Source organism: Xenopus tropicalis, chromosome 2 (assembly GCF_000004195.4).
Source record: "Xenopus tropicalis strain Nigerian chromosome 2, UCB_Xtro_10.0, whole genome shotgun sequence".
Lineage (NCBI taxonomy): Eukaryota > Metazoa > Chordata > Amphibia > Anura > Pipidae > Xenopus > Xenopus tropicalis.
The window spans coordinates 173,920,782-173,934,866 of record NC_030678.2 but is presented as its reverse complement, the minus strand read 5'-3'; the positions used below and the strand labels follow the sequence as shown (position 1 = coordinate 173,934,866).

Genomic DNA, 14,085 nt, shown 5'->3' with positions numbered 1-14,085 from the left:
TAGGGAGAGATGGTGCCTATAGTAGCAGTGGGGGGATAATAGTCTCTGGGAAGGGACTGGGGCTGTGGGATAGCAGGTATAGTAGGGAGAGATGGTGCCTATAGTAGCAGTGGGGGGATAAGTAGTCTCTGGGAAGGGGACTGGGGCTGTGGGATAGCAGGTATAGTAGGGAGAGATGGTGCCTATAGTAGCAGTGGGGGATTAATAGCCTCTGGGAAGGGACTGGCGGCTGTGGGATAGCAGGTATAGTAGGGAGAGATGGTGCCTATAGTAGCAGTGGGGATAATAGCCTCTGGGAAGGGACTGGGGCTTGTGGGATAGCAGGTATAGGTAGGGAGAGATGGTGCCTATAGTAGCAGTGGGGGGATAATAGCCTCTGGAAGGGACTGGGGCTGTGGGAGTAGCAGGTATAGTAGGGAGAGATGGTGCCTATAGTAGCAGTGGGGGGATAATAGCCTCTGGGAAGGGACTGGGGCTGTGGATAGCAGGTATAGTAGGGAGAGATGGTGCCTATAGTAGCAGTGGGGGGATAATAGCCTCTGGGAAGGGACTGGGGCTGTGGGATAAGCAGGTATAGTAGGGAGAGATGGTGCCTAAGTAAGCAGTGGGGGGATAATAGCCTCTGGGAAGGGACTGGGGGCTGTGGGATAGCAGGTATAGTAGGGAGAGATGGTGCCTATAGTAGCAGTGGGGGGATACATAGGGCCTCTGGGAAGGGACTGGGGCTGTGGGATAGGCAGGTATGTAGGGAGAGATGGTGCCTATAGTAGCAGTGGGGGGATAATATGCTTCTGGGAAGGGACCTGGGCTGTGGGATATGCAGTATAGTAAGGGAGAGATGGTGCCTATAGTAGCAGTGGGGGATAATAGCCTCTTGGGAAGGGACTGGGGCTGTGGGATACGGCAGGTATAAGTAAGGGAGATGATGGCTGGCTATAGTAAGCAGTGGGGGGATAATAGCCTCTGGGAAGGGACTGGGGCTGTGGATAGCAGGTACTAGTAAGGGAGAGATTGGTGCCTATAGTAGCAGTGATAATAGCCTGCTGGATAGGGAACTGGGGCTGTGGGATAGCAGGTATAGTAGGGATAGATTGGGTGCCTATAGTAGGCAGTGGGGGATAATAGCCTCTGGGAAGGGACTGGGGCTGTGGGATAGCAGGTATAGTAGGGAGAGATGGTGCCTATAGTAGCAGTGGGGGGATAATAGCCTCTGGGAAGGGACTGGGGCTGTGGGATAGCAGGTATAGTAGGGAGAGATGGTGCCTATAGTAGCAGTGGGGGCATAATAGCCTCTGGGAAGGGACTGGGGCTGTGGATAGCAGGTATAGTAGGGAGAGATGGTGCCTATAGTAGCAGTGGGGGGATAATAGCCTCTGGGAAGGGACTGGGGCTGTGGGATAGCAGGTATAGTAGGGAGAGATGGTGCCTATAGTAGCAGTGGGGGGATAATAGCCTCTGGGAAGGGACTGGGGCTGTGGGATAGCAGGTATAGTAGGGAGAGATGGTGCCTATAGTAGCAGTGGGGGGATAATAGCCTCTGGGAAGGGACTGGGGCTGTGGGATAGCAGGTATAGTAGGGAGAGATGGTGCCTATAGTAGCAGTGGGGGGATAATAGCCTCTGGGAAGGGACTGGGGCTGTGGGATAGCAGGTATAGTAGGGAGAGATGGTGCCTATAGTAGCAGTGGGGGGATAATAGCCTCTGGGAAGGGACTGGGCTGTGGGATAGCAGGTATAGTAGGGAGAGATGGTGCCTATAGTAGCAGTGGGGGGATAATAGCCTCTGGGAAGGGACTGGGGCTGTGGGATAGCAGGTATAGTAGGAGAGATGGTGCCTATAGTAGCAGTGGGGGGATAATAGCCTCTGGGAAGGGACTGGGGCTGTGGGATAGCAGGTATAGTAGGGAGAGATGGTGCCTATAGTAGCAGTGGGGGGGATAATAGCCTCGGGGAAGGGACTGGGGCTGTGGGATAGCAGGTATAGTAGGGAGAGATGGTGCCTATAGTAGCAGTGGGGGGATAATAGCCTCTGGGAAGGGACTGGGGCTGTGGGATAGCAGGTATAGTAGGGAGAGATGGTGCCTATAGTAGCAGTGGGGGGATAATAGCCTCTGGGAAGGGACTGGGCTGTGGGATAGCAGGGTATAGTAGGAGAGATGGTGCCTATAGTAGCAGTGGGGGGGATAATAGCCTCTGGGAAGGGACTGGGGCTGTGGGATAGCAGGTATAGTAGGGAGAGATGGTGCCTATAGTAGCAGTGGGGGGATAATAGCCTCTGGGAAGGGACTGGGGCTGTGGGATAGCAGGTATAGTAGGGAGAGATGGTGCCTATAGTAGCAGTGGGGGGATAATAGCCTCTGTTTGTAAGTGTAATTGCAACTGATAGCCATATGTTTCTTTCCTTTTCTGTCCTGCTGGTTCTGTCTCTTGAAACCGTGTAGCAGAAGCTGAAGTTACATGCAGCTAGTGGAACCCATGCGTTTAGCTAATGGCGGGTTCATAGCAGGAGGGGCAGTGGCTGGGGGGGAACATTCACACACTTTGCGGTTTGTCACAATTGTCGGGTTCTGCGCTTCCCCAGGGAGCGTATAGGGATGGAAGGTTTGCCATCGGTGGCACATTGTGATAAATTGGGAATAATATAATTCTCTATGTAAAACACTGCCTGGAAATGTCATTCTCAGCAGGAGAAATGTCCTGTAAGTGTTTCTATGTGCTGCGGCAGCTACACGCCTGGCAGGGGGGGGGGCAAAGAAACAAGCCTTTTATTTGCCCCGGGGCAGCACAGTGGGTAGGGAGTGCCTGCAGCAAGCACTAATATTGTATATACATCTCATAGAAATTCATTCACAATTATAGGTGGCCATACACTGTATCCACTCATTGGCAAGGTCACCGAGCAGATCTTCTCCCAATATGCCTACGGGTGGGCGATAACGGGCTAAATCGATCGTTAGGGCCAAATGATCGAATTAAAATGGCGGACTTGGGGGCCGCATCATCTGATGGACAAATCAAACCTGCCCCATTGAGATTTGGTCAGTTTCAGGCCAGATGTGGGTCAGGGAGGCTCGTCGTTGGTGCCCATACACAGGCAGATAAACTGCCAGATTGGTCTGAAATCAGCCCGTATATGGGCACCATTAGATCCTTACATGGTTTGTAACCCAGGGATTATCAATGGACTGGGGTGTTGGGGTGATTGAAAAAAGGAAGGAGTTTGGCCAATCAGCTGCATGGCTGCATTGTTTCATTGAACTGAGACCTGTAAGCTGTAAATGTTTTAATACCACCCACTGCCTGAGTTACAGACTCCCTGCCCCGCCCCCTGTAAGCTTCTAGTAGAGTAATCTAGTCCCACCCACTGCCTGAGTTACAGACTTCCTGCCCCGCCCCCTGTAAGCTTCTAGTAGAGTAATCTAGTCCCACCCACTGCCTGAGTTACAGACTCCCTGCCCCACCCCTTTTAAGCTTCCAGCAGAGTGTTCTAGTCCCACCCACTGCATGAGTTACAGACTCCCTGCCCCACCCCTTTTAAGCTTCCAGCAGAGTGTTCTAGTCCCACCCACTGCCTGAGTTAGACTCCCTTCCCCACCCCTTTTTAAGCTTCCAGCAGAGTGTTCTAGTCCCACCCACTGCATGAGTTACAGACTCCCTGCCCCACCCCTTTTAAGCTTCCAGCAGAGTGTTCTAGTCCCACCCACTGCCTGAGTTACAGACTCCCTGCCCCACCCCTTTTAAGCTTCCAGCAGAGTGTTCTAGTCCCACCCACTGCATGAGTTACAGACTCCCTGCCCCACCCCTTTTAAGCTTCCAGCAGTGTTCTAGTCCCACCCACTGCATGAGTTACAGACTCCCTGCCCCACCCCTTTTAAGCTTCCAGCAGAGTGTTCTAGTCCCACCCACTGCATGAGTTACAGACTCCCTGTCCCGCCCCCTGTATGTTCCAGCAGAGCGTTCTTGTCCCACCCACTGCCTGAGTTACAGACTCCCTGGCCCCTTTAAGATTCCATCAGAGTGTTCTGATCCCGCCCCCTGTAAGATGCCTTCAGAGTGATCAAGCTGGAAAAAGGAAGGGGAGTAGTTTTGGGGAAAAAACCAATCCCCTTCCAGCTTCTTTTAGAACAAACTGCATGAGTGCTTCTGATTAGCCAGTGCTTTATGTTATTAAAGGCAAATGTAACATTTTTATGTTCCTTTAGACATTCTCTACACTTTTTTTTCCTTTTTCCCCCTTTTATCTAGAAAGGCAGTTTTTACTTTGCTCAGATTGGGCCAGTGGGCCGGGCATTTCTTTTATCATTACAGTTTGGGCTTTTTCCTGAGAGCCTTTTAGTGAGAGTGGTTTCCGGGCCGGTGAGTCGGCCATTTATAGCTCCAGGGCTCACTTGCGGTGGCTCGGAAGCTTCTCCCTATGAGCCAAACAAGCTGGGAATGTGCAGAAGTGACAGGCAGCCAGTGCCAAGCAACAGAATGGCACCCATGTCTGCATAGTGCCCACTGCACCCCACTTCCCTCCCACATAGCAACTACATTGGGAAATCTGTTCCTGGCACAAACTGTCACTATCCTTGGTACAGCCCCAAACATTATTTACTTGGCACATTCCTTGCTGCCCCTATTCACTTGTGTGCCCAGAGCATTCCTTACTTTGTATATTTGTATTTATACATATGGGTAGGAGGTGCCATAGTGTTTCCCTTAGACAGTACAGTATGGGGGTACAGCTTATTGTGTGCCCAGAGCATTCCTTCTCTGTATATTTGTATTTATACATATGGGTAGGAGGTGCCATAGTGTTTCCCTTAGACAGTACAGTATGGGGGTACAGCTTATTGTGTGCCCAGAGCATTCCTTCTCTGTATATTTGTATTTATACATATGGGAGGGAGGCGCCATAGTGTTTCCCTTAGACAGTACAGTATGGGGGTACAGCTTATTGTGTGCCCAGAACATTCCTTCTCTGTATATTTGTATTTATACATATGGGTAGGAGGTGCCATAGTGTTTCCCTTAGACAGTACAGTATGGGGGTACAGCTTATTGTTTGCCCAGAACATTCCCTCTCTGTATATTTGTATTTATACATATGGGTAGGAGGTGCCATAGTGTTTCCCTTAGACAGTACAGTATGGGGGTACAGCTTATTGTGTACAGCTTATTTTGGCAGCCCTGCCTGCTGTAGGAAGAGGGCATTTTGAGCAACAAGCAGGAGCAGGGTGACAGTTAATGTGCCAGTACCTCGGTTAAAGAAAGGGCCCTGCTGTAGGTCAGACTTGCCGGCCCCCATCAGGAGACGTGCTACATTCTGGCTTTTAGTTAATGCTTTTCTGCCTCTGTGTGTGTGCCTTCTGTGCTTGTCTGATATGTAACTGTGGCTCCTTTATTTATTTTTAAGCGACCCTTCTGATGAAACAAGCATGGCCACAGACTTCCTCCTCCTGTGCCAACGAGGGCACCTTTCATCTCCCCGTGGACACTGGGACAGAAAACAGGACTTTCCAAGCTTCATCAGCTGCTTTCAGTAAATACATTTATTTTCTTTCTGTTATCTGAATGCACAGCACATGCAATGGGGGGATCAGATAGGATCTGTGCCACTGTGACAGAATGCTCTGTTATACAGATAGCTAGAATCTCAGCCATAAAGCAGGGCAGGACTGCTGCTTACAATGGGGGGATCAGATAGGATCTGTGCCACTGTGACAGAATGCTCTGTTATACAGATAGCTAGAATCTCAGCCATAAAGCAGGGCAGGACTGCTGCTTACAATGGGGGGATCAGATAGGATCTGTGCCACTGTGACAGAATGCTCTGTTATACAGATAGCTAGAATCTCAGCCATAAAGCAGGGCAGGACTGCTGCTTACAATGGGGGGATCAGATAGGATCTGTGCCACTGTGACAGAATGCTCTGTTATACAGATAGCTAGAATCTCAGCCTTAAAGCAGGGCAGGACTGCTGCTTACAATGGGGGGATCAGATAGGATCTGTGCCACTGTGACAGAATGCTCTGTTATACAGATAGCTAGAATCTCAGCCATAAAGCAGGGCAGGACTGCTGCTTACAATGGGGGGATCAGATAGGATCTGTGCCACTGTGACAGAATGCTGTTATACAGATAGCTAGAATCTCAGCCATAAAGCAGGGCAGGACTGCTGCTTACAATGGGGGGATCAGATAGGATCTGTGCCACTGTGACAGAATGCTCTGTTATACAGATAGCTAGAATCTCAGCCATAAAGCAGGGCAGGACTGCTGCTTACAATGGGGGGATCAGATAGGATCTGTGCCACTGTGACAGAATGCTCTGTTATACAGATAGCTAGAATCTCAGCCATAAAGCAGGGCAGGACTGCTGCTTACAATGGGGGGGGGGGGATCAGATAGGATCTGTGCCACTGTGACAGAATGCTCTGTTATACATATAGCTAGAATCTCAGCCATAAAGCAGGGCAGGACTGCTGCTTACAATGGGGGGATCAGATAGGATCTGTGCCACTGTGACAGAATGCTCTGTTATACAGATAGCTAGAATCTCAGCCATAAAGCAGGGCAGGACTGCTGCTTACAATGGGGGGATCAGATAGGATCTGTGCCACTGTGACAGAATGCTCTGTTATACAGATAGCTAGAATCTCAGCCATAAAGCAGGGCAGGACTGCTGCTTACAATGGGGGGATCAGATAGGATCTGTGCCACTGTGACAGAATACTCTGTTATACAGATAGCTAGAATCTCAGCCATAAAGCAGGGCAGGACTGCTGCTTACAATGGGGGGATCAGATAGGATCTGTGCCACTGTGACAGAATGCTCTGTTATACAGATAGCTAGAATCTCAGCCATAAAGCAGGGCAGGACTGCTGCTTACAATGGGGGGATCAGATAGGATCTGTGCCACTGTGACAGAATTATTTATTTATTACAATAATATATAGCCACATGAGTAACTCTGCAAACAGTTTACCTTCCCCTTTTCATTTATTGCTGCCATTGCTTGTCGCAGGGAGCACATTGCAGGAGAGAAATCAGTGGAATTACAGAGTAGGATAAAAGGAAATGCGGTCCCTCTCTGCTCCAGCATTAGTAGTAATTGCCTGACATATTCCCCCCCAGTTCTCTGTAAGGTGGTAGCTTCCATTATGTGCTGACAGTTCTAGAACAGAGCGTTCCCAGCCTTTCCTTATCTTCACATCCAATTATCTGTGCCTGCCGGGCCTGCTGCCATATTGGCACGTTCTGTGCCCCCCCCCATACCCCCTTGGGCTATCTGCATTACAGCACAAAACTGCCTGCGCAGCCTTCTCCCCGCTCCTGATATTGTGCCCTGCGGCATCGCTTTATACCCCCCAGGGGGTACCTGCCAGGCTGCCCCCACTTGCTCTGTAGCACTGAGTATTCTGCCTTAGGCAAAAAAAAAAGGAGAACATTTTAACATAAAATGATCGAGAAGGGAACAGGCACACTTGGCCTTTAGGGCGGCAGCAAACAGGGAGGTTAGTCGCCCGCGATAAGAATAAGCGAAGTATAAGAGCGTGCCACGCGGGGCTGCTGCCAGCCAATCAAGAGCGCAGCCTGCGGCAGACCTGTAACCAATCACAGATGCAGGAAATTGTGTGTAACGTAAGAATCCCTGAGACTGAGCGGAATATCTCTAACTGTAGTTCCTGCCTTGTTTTCTCTTTCCCAGGGTACACTGCCGGGACTCCATACAAGGTGCCCCCCACCCAGAGTAATAGCGCACCTCCGCCCTACTCCCCTTCCCCAAACCCGTACCAGACTGCCATGTATCCAATCAGAAGTGCCTACCCACAGCAGAACCTGTATGCCCAGGTAGGTACAACAAGCCTGTGCCAATAGGAATGTTGGGGAAACCCGCTTAAGCAGACATGGCGCTGATTGGCCAACCTCTGGGGTGAGGGGGCTCCAAGTGGCGTCTGCCTATGAAAGCATTTCCCATTGGTCACTATGGGGAGACAATTGGGGTGCATATGGACCACTGCTGATTTCCATCTTTTTACATTGGTGACCAAAATGGCCTTGATCATGCTGGGTGCAGTACAGTGTGACTGGGTGGGTGCAGTACAGTGTGACTGGGTGGGTGCAGTACAGTGTGACTGGGTGGGTGCAGTACAGTGTGACTGGGTGGGTGCAGTACAGTGTGACTGGGTGGGTGCAGTACAGTGTGACTGGGTGGGTGCAGTACAGTGTGACTGGGTGGGTGCAGTACAGTGTGACTGGGTGGGTGCTGACCCACCTACCGTTCTGGTTCCTGAGCAGTAGTGTTGGACCCTCTCTGTACAGCTGAGTATCCCACCCTATTGTATGCGCTGGGCCTGACAATGAATTTATTGTAGCCATCGGACTGCCCGGGGGTTACAGTATACTGCAGTGGCCATGTTGGCATCATGTTAATCAGCCAATAAAATGCCTTGGTGTAGAGTAGTCCCATATACTAACCATTGGCCAGCCTACTTTACCCATAGCACCCTGGTACTTCTTCAGTCTTATAGATGGGACAGTTCTAAACAACATTTCAATTGGTCTTCATTATCTAGGTTTTGAATTATTTGCCTCCTTCTAACTTTGCAGCTTTCAATTGGGCCAACAAACTATTGCTGTGAGGCTACAATTGTATTATTATTGTTACTTTATATCACTTATTTTATTATTCAGTCCCTCTCCTATGTATATATGTCTCTCATTCAAACACCTCCCTGGTTGCTAAAGTAAGTTGCTCCCTAGCAACCAGACAGCTGCTGAAACTCCAAACTTGAAAACTGCTAAACAGAAGTTCAAATAGTTAAAAAACTACCAATAATACAAAATGAAGACCAATTGCAAATTGTCTCAGAATATTACTCTCTACATCATACTAAAGGTGAACAACCCCTTTACCCATGCCACCCTGTCTGTTGAGACCACACCCCCTTTCTGACCTTGTTCCTTTTCCAGTTGGTGGTTATTGCATTGTCTTTTGTTTCCCACAACCAACATGGCTGCCAATTCCTCCTGTTTATATTCTTTGTCGTTTTCTCCCAACAGGGCGCCTATTATACACAGCCCGTCTATGCGGCGCAGCCTCACGTCATTCACCACACTACGGTGGTGCAACCCAACAGCATTCCCTCGGCTATCTACCCTGCCCCCGTAGCTGCGCCAAGGACTAATGGCGTGGCTATGGGCATGGTGGCTGGAACCACAATGGCTATGTCAGCAGGTGGGTCTCCCTCATTGGCCCAGTGCTTCCGCACTAATAAATGTGTTTTTCATATCATTTTCCAGTTTTATTTTTTAATGTTTTTCTGCAATAGAGGTTTTAAAGGGGAACTATCACCCACACATAACAAGCTGTACAATAAAAGTCCAAAACGGAATCTTTTTTTTAATGAAACCACCCATACCTGTTATAAATGGATTTAAAAATCTGAGCGGAATAGAGGCGGGGCAGGCAATATATGATTGACAGCTCAGATTTTTAATTGCAATTACTTTAATCATTTTACTCACTGTAGTGGTTCCATAAGTGACTGTGGCATCTCAGAACCCACAGATTGCCAGTCTGGCCAATAGGGGCCCAAGCCTCTCTATTCATAGTCATAGAACCCGCCTAATATAAGGTAGAACGTTATTGGTTAACAGGCTGGTATAGGTATTGCTGGGGGGGAGGGGCTTCCCTAATGGTATAGTTGGATCCCGGGGGGGGGGGGGGGGGGGGGACGACATGGATTGGGGGTTAGAGAATATTCTGCTGCTGCTGCTTAACCCACTTTCCCTTTGTTTTGCTCAGGTACATTGCTGACTACACCCCAGCACACCGCCATAGGAGCACACGCAGTGTCTGTACCCACGTACAGAGCTCAAGGAACGCCCACGTATAGCTATGTACCTCCCCACTGGTAAACCCGCTGGCCTATCCATGTAAGTACTCTCCCACAGGACCCCAACAGGTTACAAAAAATTCATATTTAGTGGAAAAAAATGGATATCTTGGTTTGCAGAAATAAGGGTGAAGACACACTGAGCTACTTAGTAGCAGCTACTTTTTCATGGCTAAGTAGCTCAGTGTCTCTTCAAACTTAGTGCCTCTTTGTTAATATCCTCACTCATTAGGGTGAAGACACACGGAGCTACTTAGCGATAAAAAAGTAGCTGCTACTAAGTAGCTCAGTGTGTCTTCACCCTAAGGGTGAAGACACACTGAGCTACTTAGTAGCAGCTACTTTTTCATGGCTAAGTAGCTCTGTGTGTCTTCACCCTATTGTCTATGGCAGGGGATTTCTGTAGTTTAGTAGCCATGATAAGTAGCTGCTAATAGTAGTTCCCGTGTGTCTTCACCCTAAATAAGTCAGGGACTAAAGGTGGCCATACACGGGCCGATTCTAGCTGCCAATATGGGTCCCTTAGACCAATTTGGCAGCTTATTGGCCCATGTATGGTCCCTAACAACGGCCTGCCCGACTAATATCTAGCCTGAAATCAGCCATATCTCGATTGGGCAGGTTTGAAAATCAGTCGGATCGGGGACCGCATCAACTCATTAATGCAGTTGCCGAAACGACAGACGCCTATAACCCAGGGCCGAATGACCGAATTAGCCCGATATCACCCACCCCTAGGTGAGGATGACTGGAGAAGATCCACTAGTAGCTCTGTGTGTCTTCACCCTAAATAAGTGAGGATATTAATAAATTGTGACTAAGGGTGAAGAAACAAAGAGCTACTTAGTAGCAGCTACTTGTCATGGCTACTAAACGCCAGAAAATCCTCTGCCATAGACAATACTGAGAATTGCCTCTGCTAAACACACAGACAATTATCAGTAAATGATCAGCATTGTCTATTTTAGTAGCTGCTACTAGTAGCTCCGTGTGTCTTCGCCCTAATAAGGAGAGAAATTAAAGACCGTTAAACCTTTTACATTTCTCAGGGCAACAGAACTAACATCTTGTAAACTGCGGCGAAGTGGAAATTGTTGGGAGAGTAATGTGTTGGCTTAGTGGGGCCTACAAATAAGGGGCTTAACTGCAGGGAAATGGCTCTTTGTATATAAAGGCAGTGTTTGTAGCATAACAGCGGCCCCTGCTGGTTCTTTTGTGCTACTACAGTTGCACTTATATAGCAATAATAGTAGCCTAGTCCAGTGTTTTTCAACCTTTTTTAGGCAAAGGCACACTTGTTTCATGAAAAAAATCACGAGGCACACCACCATTAGAAAATGTTAAAAAATGTAACTCTGTGCCTATATTGACTATATATAAAGTAATTCTCTTGAATAGGAATCAAATAAACACAAAGCTGCCATAGTTTCCTCATACAATATTTGTTGTGGCCATAAAGTGTCCGGGTCCCATTGTTTCTCCCAGTTTATTGCAGTTATATAACTAGTGTGCGGCTGGGGGACATAATTAAATGGTAAAGGCCAGCAGCCTATGTATAGCAGATGCTCTCAGGCAAAGATGTCAGCCATCTTAGCAACAGCTTGAATCATTACCTGCAGCAGCTCCAGGCTCATTTATCCCCCCCCGCTGAGTTATTTAAAAAAAAAAAACATGTCCACGGACTTCTAGTTACAAATACCTCTTATCTCATCGACACGAAAGGAGAACTCCTTCACAGGGGGCTGTGCGTGCGTGCGTGCGTGCGTGCGTGTGTGTCTGCTTTAGCACGGTGAGAGCAGAGGGTCAAAGTTTATGCCTGTGTCCAATCGCATTGCAGCACAGCCCCCTGTGAAGAAGTTCTCCTCTGGTGTTGATGCGATAAGAGGTAAATGTAACTGGAAGTCCGTGCGGGTGGAAGGGAGTGAGGGAGGGGGAGTTAAAGCTATTCTTTTTCAGTGGAGCGCGGGGCCCCCATTGGCGCAGGGCCCGATTGGGCGCAATGTTGCCTGGTGTGCCGCGGAACAGCAGTTGAAAAACGCTGGCCTAGTCTATTGAGAGAATACGGACCATAAAGGGTTTAGTATAATGTAGAGAGTGCTATTATGAGACAGTTTGCAATTGGTCTTCATTTTTTATTATTTTGAATAATTTAGCTTTTTGTTCAGCAGCTCTCCATGTTATCTAGTATAAATAAATCTAGAGCAACTGGACTTGCTGAGTAATCACTGAAGACTACGTGAAACTTCTTCAATGATTACTCAGCAAGTCCAGTTGCTCTAGATTTATATATACTAGATATACCATAAGCTGGATGAATTTCAGCAGCTATCTGGCTGCTAGGGTCCAGCATAACCTAGCAACCAGGTAGTGATTTGAAAGAGAGGCAGGAGTATGGATAGAGTATAACAATAAAACTGTAGACTCCCTAAAGGATAGTTTTTTTTTTTTGGCTGCCGAGGTCAGTGACCCCCATCTAAAAAGCTGCAAAGAGTCAGAACAGAAAGGCAAATAATTAAAAATTTATAGAAAATGAAAAGTTTCTAAGAATAGGCCATTATATCATACTAATATATCATGGCCTTTTATGGCTCTTTAACCCTTCGTGCCCGCACATAATGACGCCCCCCTCTCAATTCTCTGTTGCAGGTCTGGAGTCAAACATTGTATGCAATTGCTCAAGTCTTACATGGGTGCTGGGGGGGCGACTGTACATCAGCACCAAGTTTGTCTGCAAGATCAAAAACAAGGAAACACACAAGTGCAAGGGTCACTTTATTATTCTTTAGTGTTTTTGTAAAAGCTGCTTTTTACAACCTTACACCATTTTTTTTAAAGCATTTTTTGTTGTTGTTGTTCCATGCCGAGTTTGCCGGTTCCGTGTTATCCTTACTCCCCCCCCCCCCCCCAGGGCAGGGCAGGGTTAATCTGATCTCTGCTTCTCAGTTTTATTTCTTTTTATTCATGTTGTTTTCTGCGTTGCGGGGCACGAGCTCTGAGACGACGCCGAACCCGCGGTGCGGAACCTATTTTTTTTTTTTTTTGCATTACGTTCCGGATTTGCGCGGGAGCGGGTCACAAACGGTGTCTTCCAAAACTGACGGCAAATGGAACATTTCAGAAATAGCATTAGGCGGATGTAGTGCATGCTTTGTCTTAGGGACAGACTGCGTCTGGTTTGTTTTTTGGTACAACTTGCAATCCATTAAAGGCTGCTACACTGGTCCGATTGGTTCTGAAGCACCCGGAGTTCTGGTTTCTGTACAAGCACAATACACCCGGCATCAGATCCATAGCTCTTCATAGGTAGGTCCTTCCACCAGTAACACCCCAGTCTCTGCATTGGGAATACAGGGGATCCTCAGGGATCATTATTGGGCTCTCTCTGTTCCTGATACTGCTCGGTGACCATATACACAGATATAGGGAATGATGTCTATAGTCATTGAGGAGCTGCAGGCTGGGTTCTTCTATACAGGTCATTGAACCCCAACATGGACATGGGGGGGGGTCCAATTATTATTTTATATATATATATATATATATATATATATATATATATATATATATAAATATGGTTATGGCTCTTGTGTGAATAAACTACCCCCTATTGTACAATATAAGGATATTATAAGTCCCAGAGGAGTTTCTTATAATATATAGGGAATAAACTACCCCCTATTGTACAATATAAGGATATTATAAGTCCCCGAGGAGTTCCTTATAATATAATATCCTTATATTGTACAACAGGGGTTACTTTATTCCTATATATTATAAGGAACTCCTTGGTGACTTATAATATCCCTATATGTTACAATAGGGGGTAATTTATTCACTATATATTATAAGGAACTCCTTGGTGACTTATAATATCCCTATATGTTACAATAGGGGGTAATTTATTCACTATATATTATAAGGAACTCCTTGGTGACTTATAATATCCTTATATTGTACAACAGGGGGTACTTTATTCCCTATATAAGTCACTGAGGAGTTCCTTATAATATATAGTGAATAAAGTACCCCCTATTGTAACATATAGGGATATTATAAGCCCCCGAGTTCCATCATGGAACTCTGAAGTCACCAAGGAGTTCCATGACCTGTATAAAAGCACGATGCCTTCGGCCTCGTGCTTTTATACAGGTCATGGAACTCCTTGGTGACTTCTAACATCCTCATATTGTACAACAGGGGG

The 14,085-nt window shown here is 47.4% G+C and overlaps 1 protein-coding gene across 1 annotated transcript in view; it reads left to right on the top strand.

Annotated features, from left to right (window-relative positions):
- The window catches only part of fam168a (family with sequence similarity 168 member A), a 53,457-nt gene extending 40,336 nt beyond the window's left edge, over positions 1-13,121 (top strand). The window contains exons 5-9 of the mRNA XM_031897376.1: positions 5,398-5,523; positions 7,694-7,836; positions 9,049-9,223; positions 9,794-9,924; positions 12,531-13,121. Of these exons, the coding sequence (XP_031753236.1) occupies positions 5,398-5,523; positions 7,694-7,836; positions 9,049-9,223; positions 9,794-9,906 (557 nt within the window). The 3' untranslated portion in view covers positions 9,907-9,924; positions 12,531-13,121. The remainder of the gene's footprint in view (positions 1-5,397; positions 5,524-7,693; positions 7,837-9,048; positions 9,224-9,793; positions 9,925-12,530) is intronic.
- The last annotated feature ends 964 nt before the right edge of the window (positions 13,122-14,085 follow it).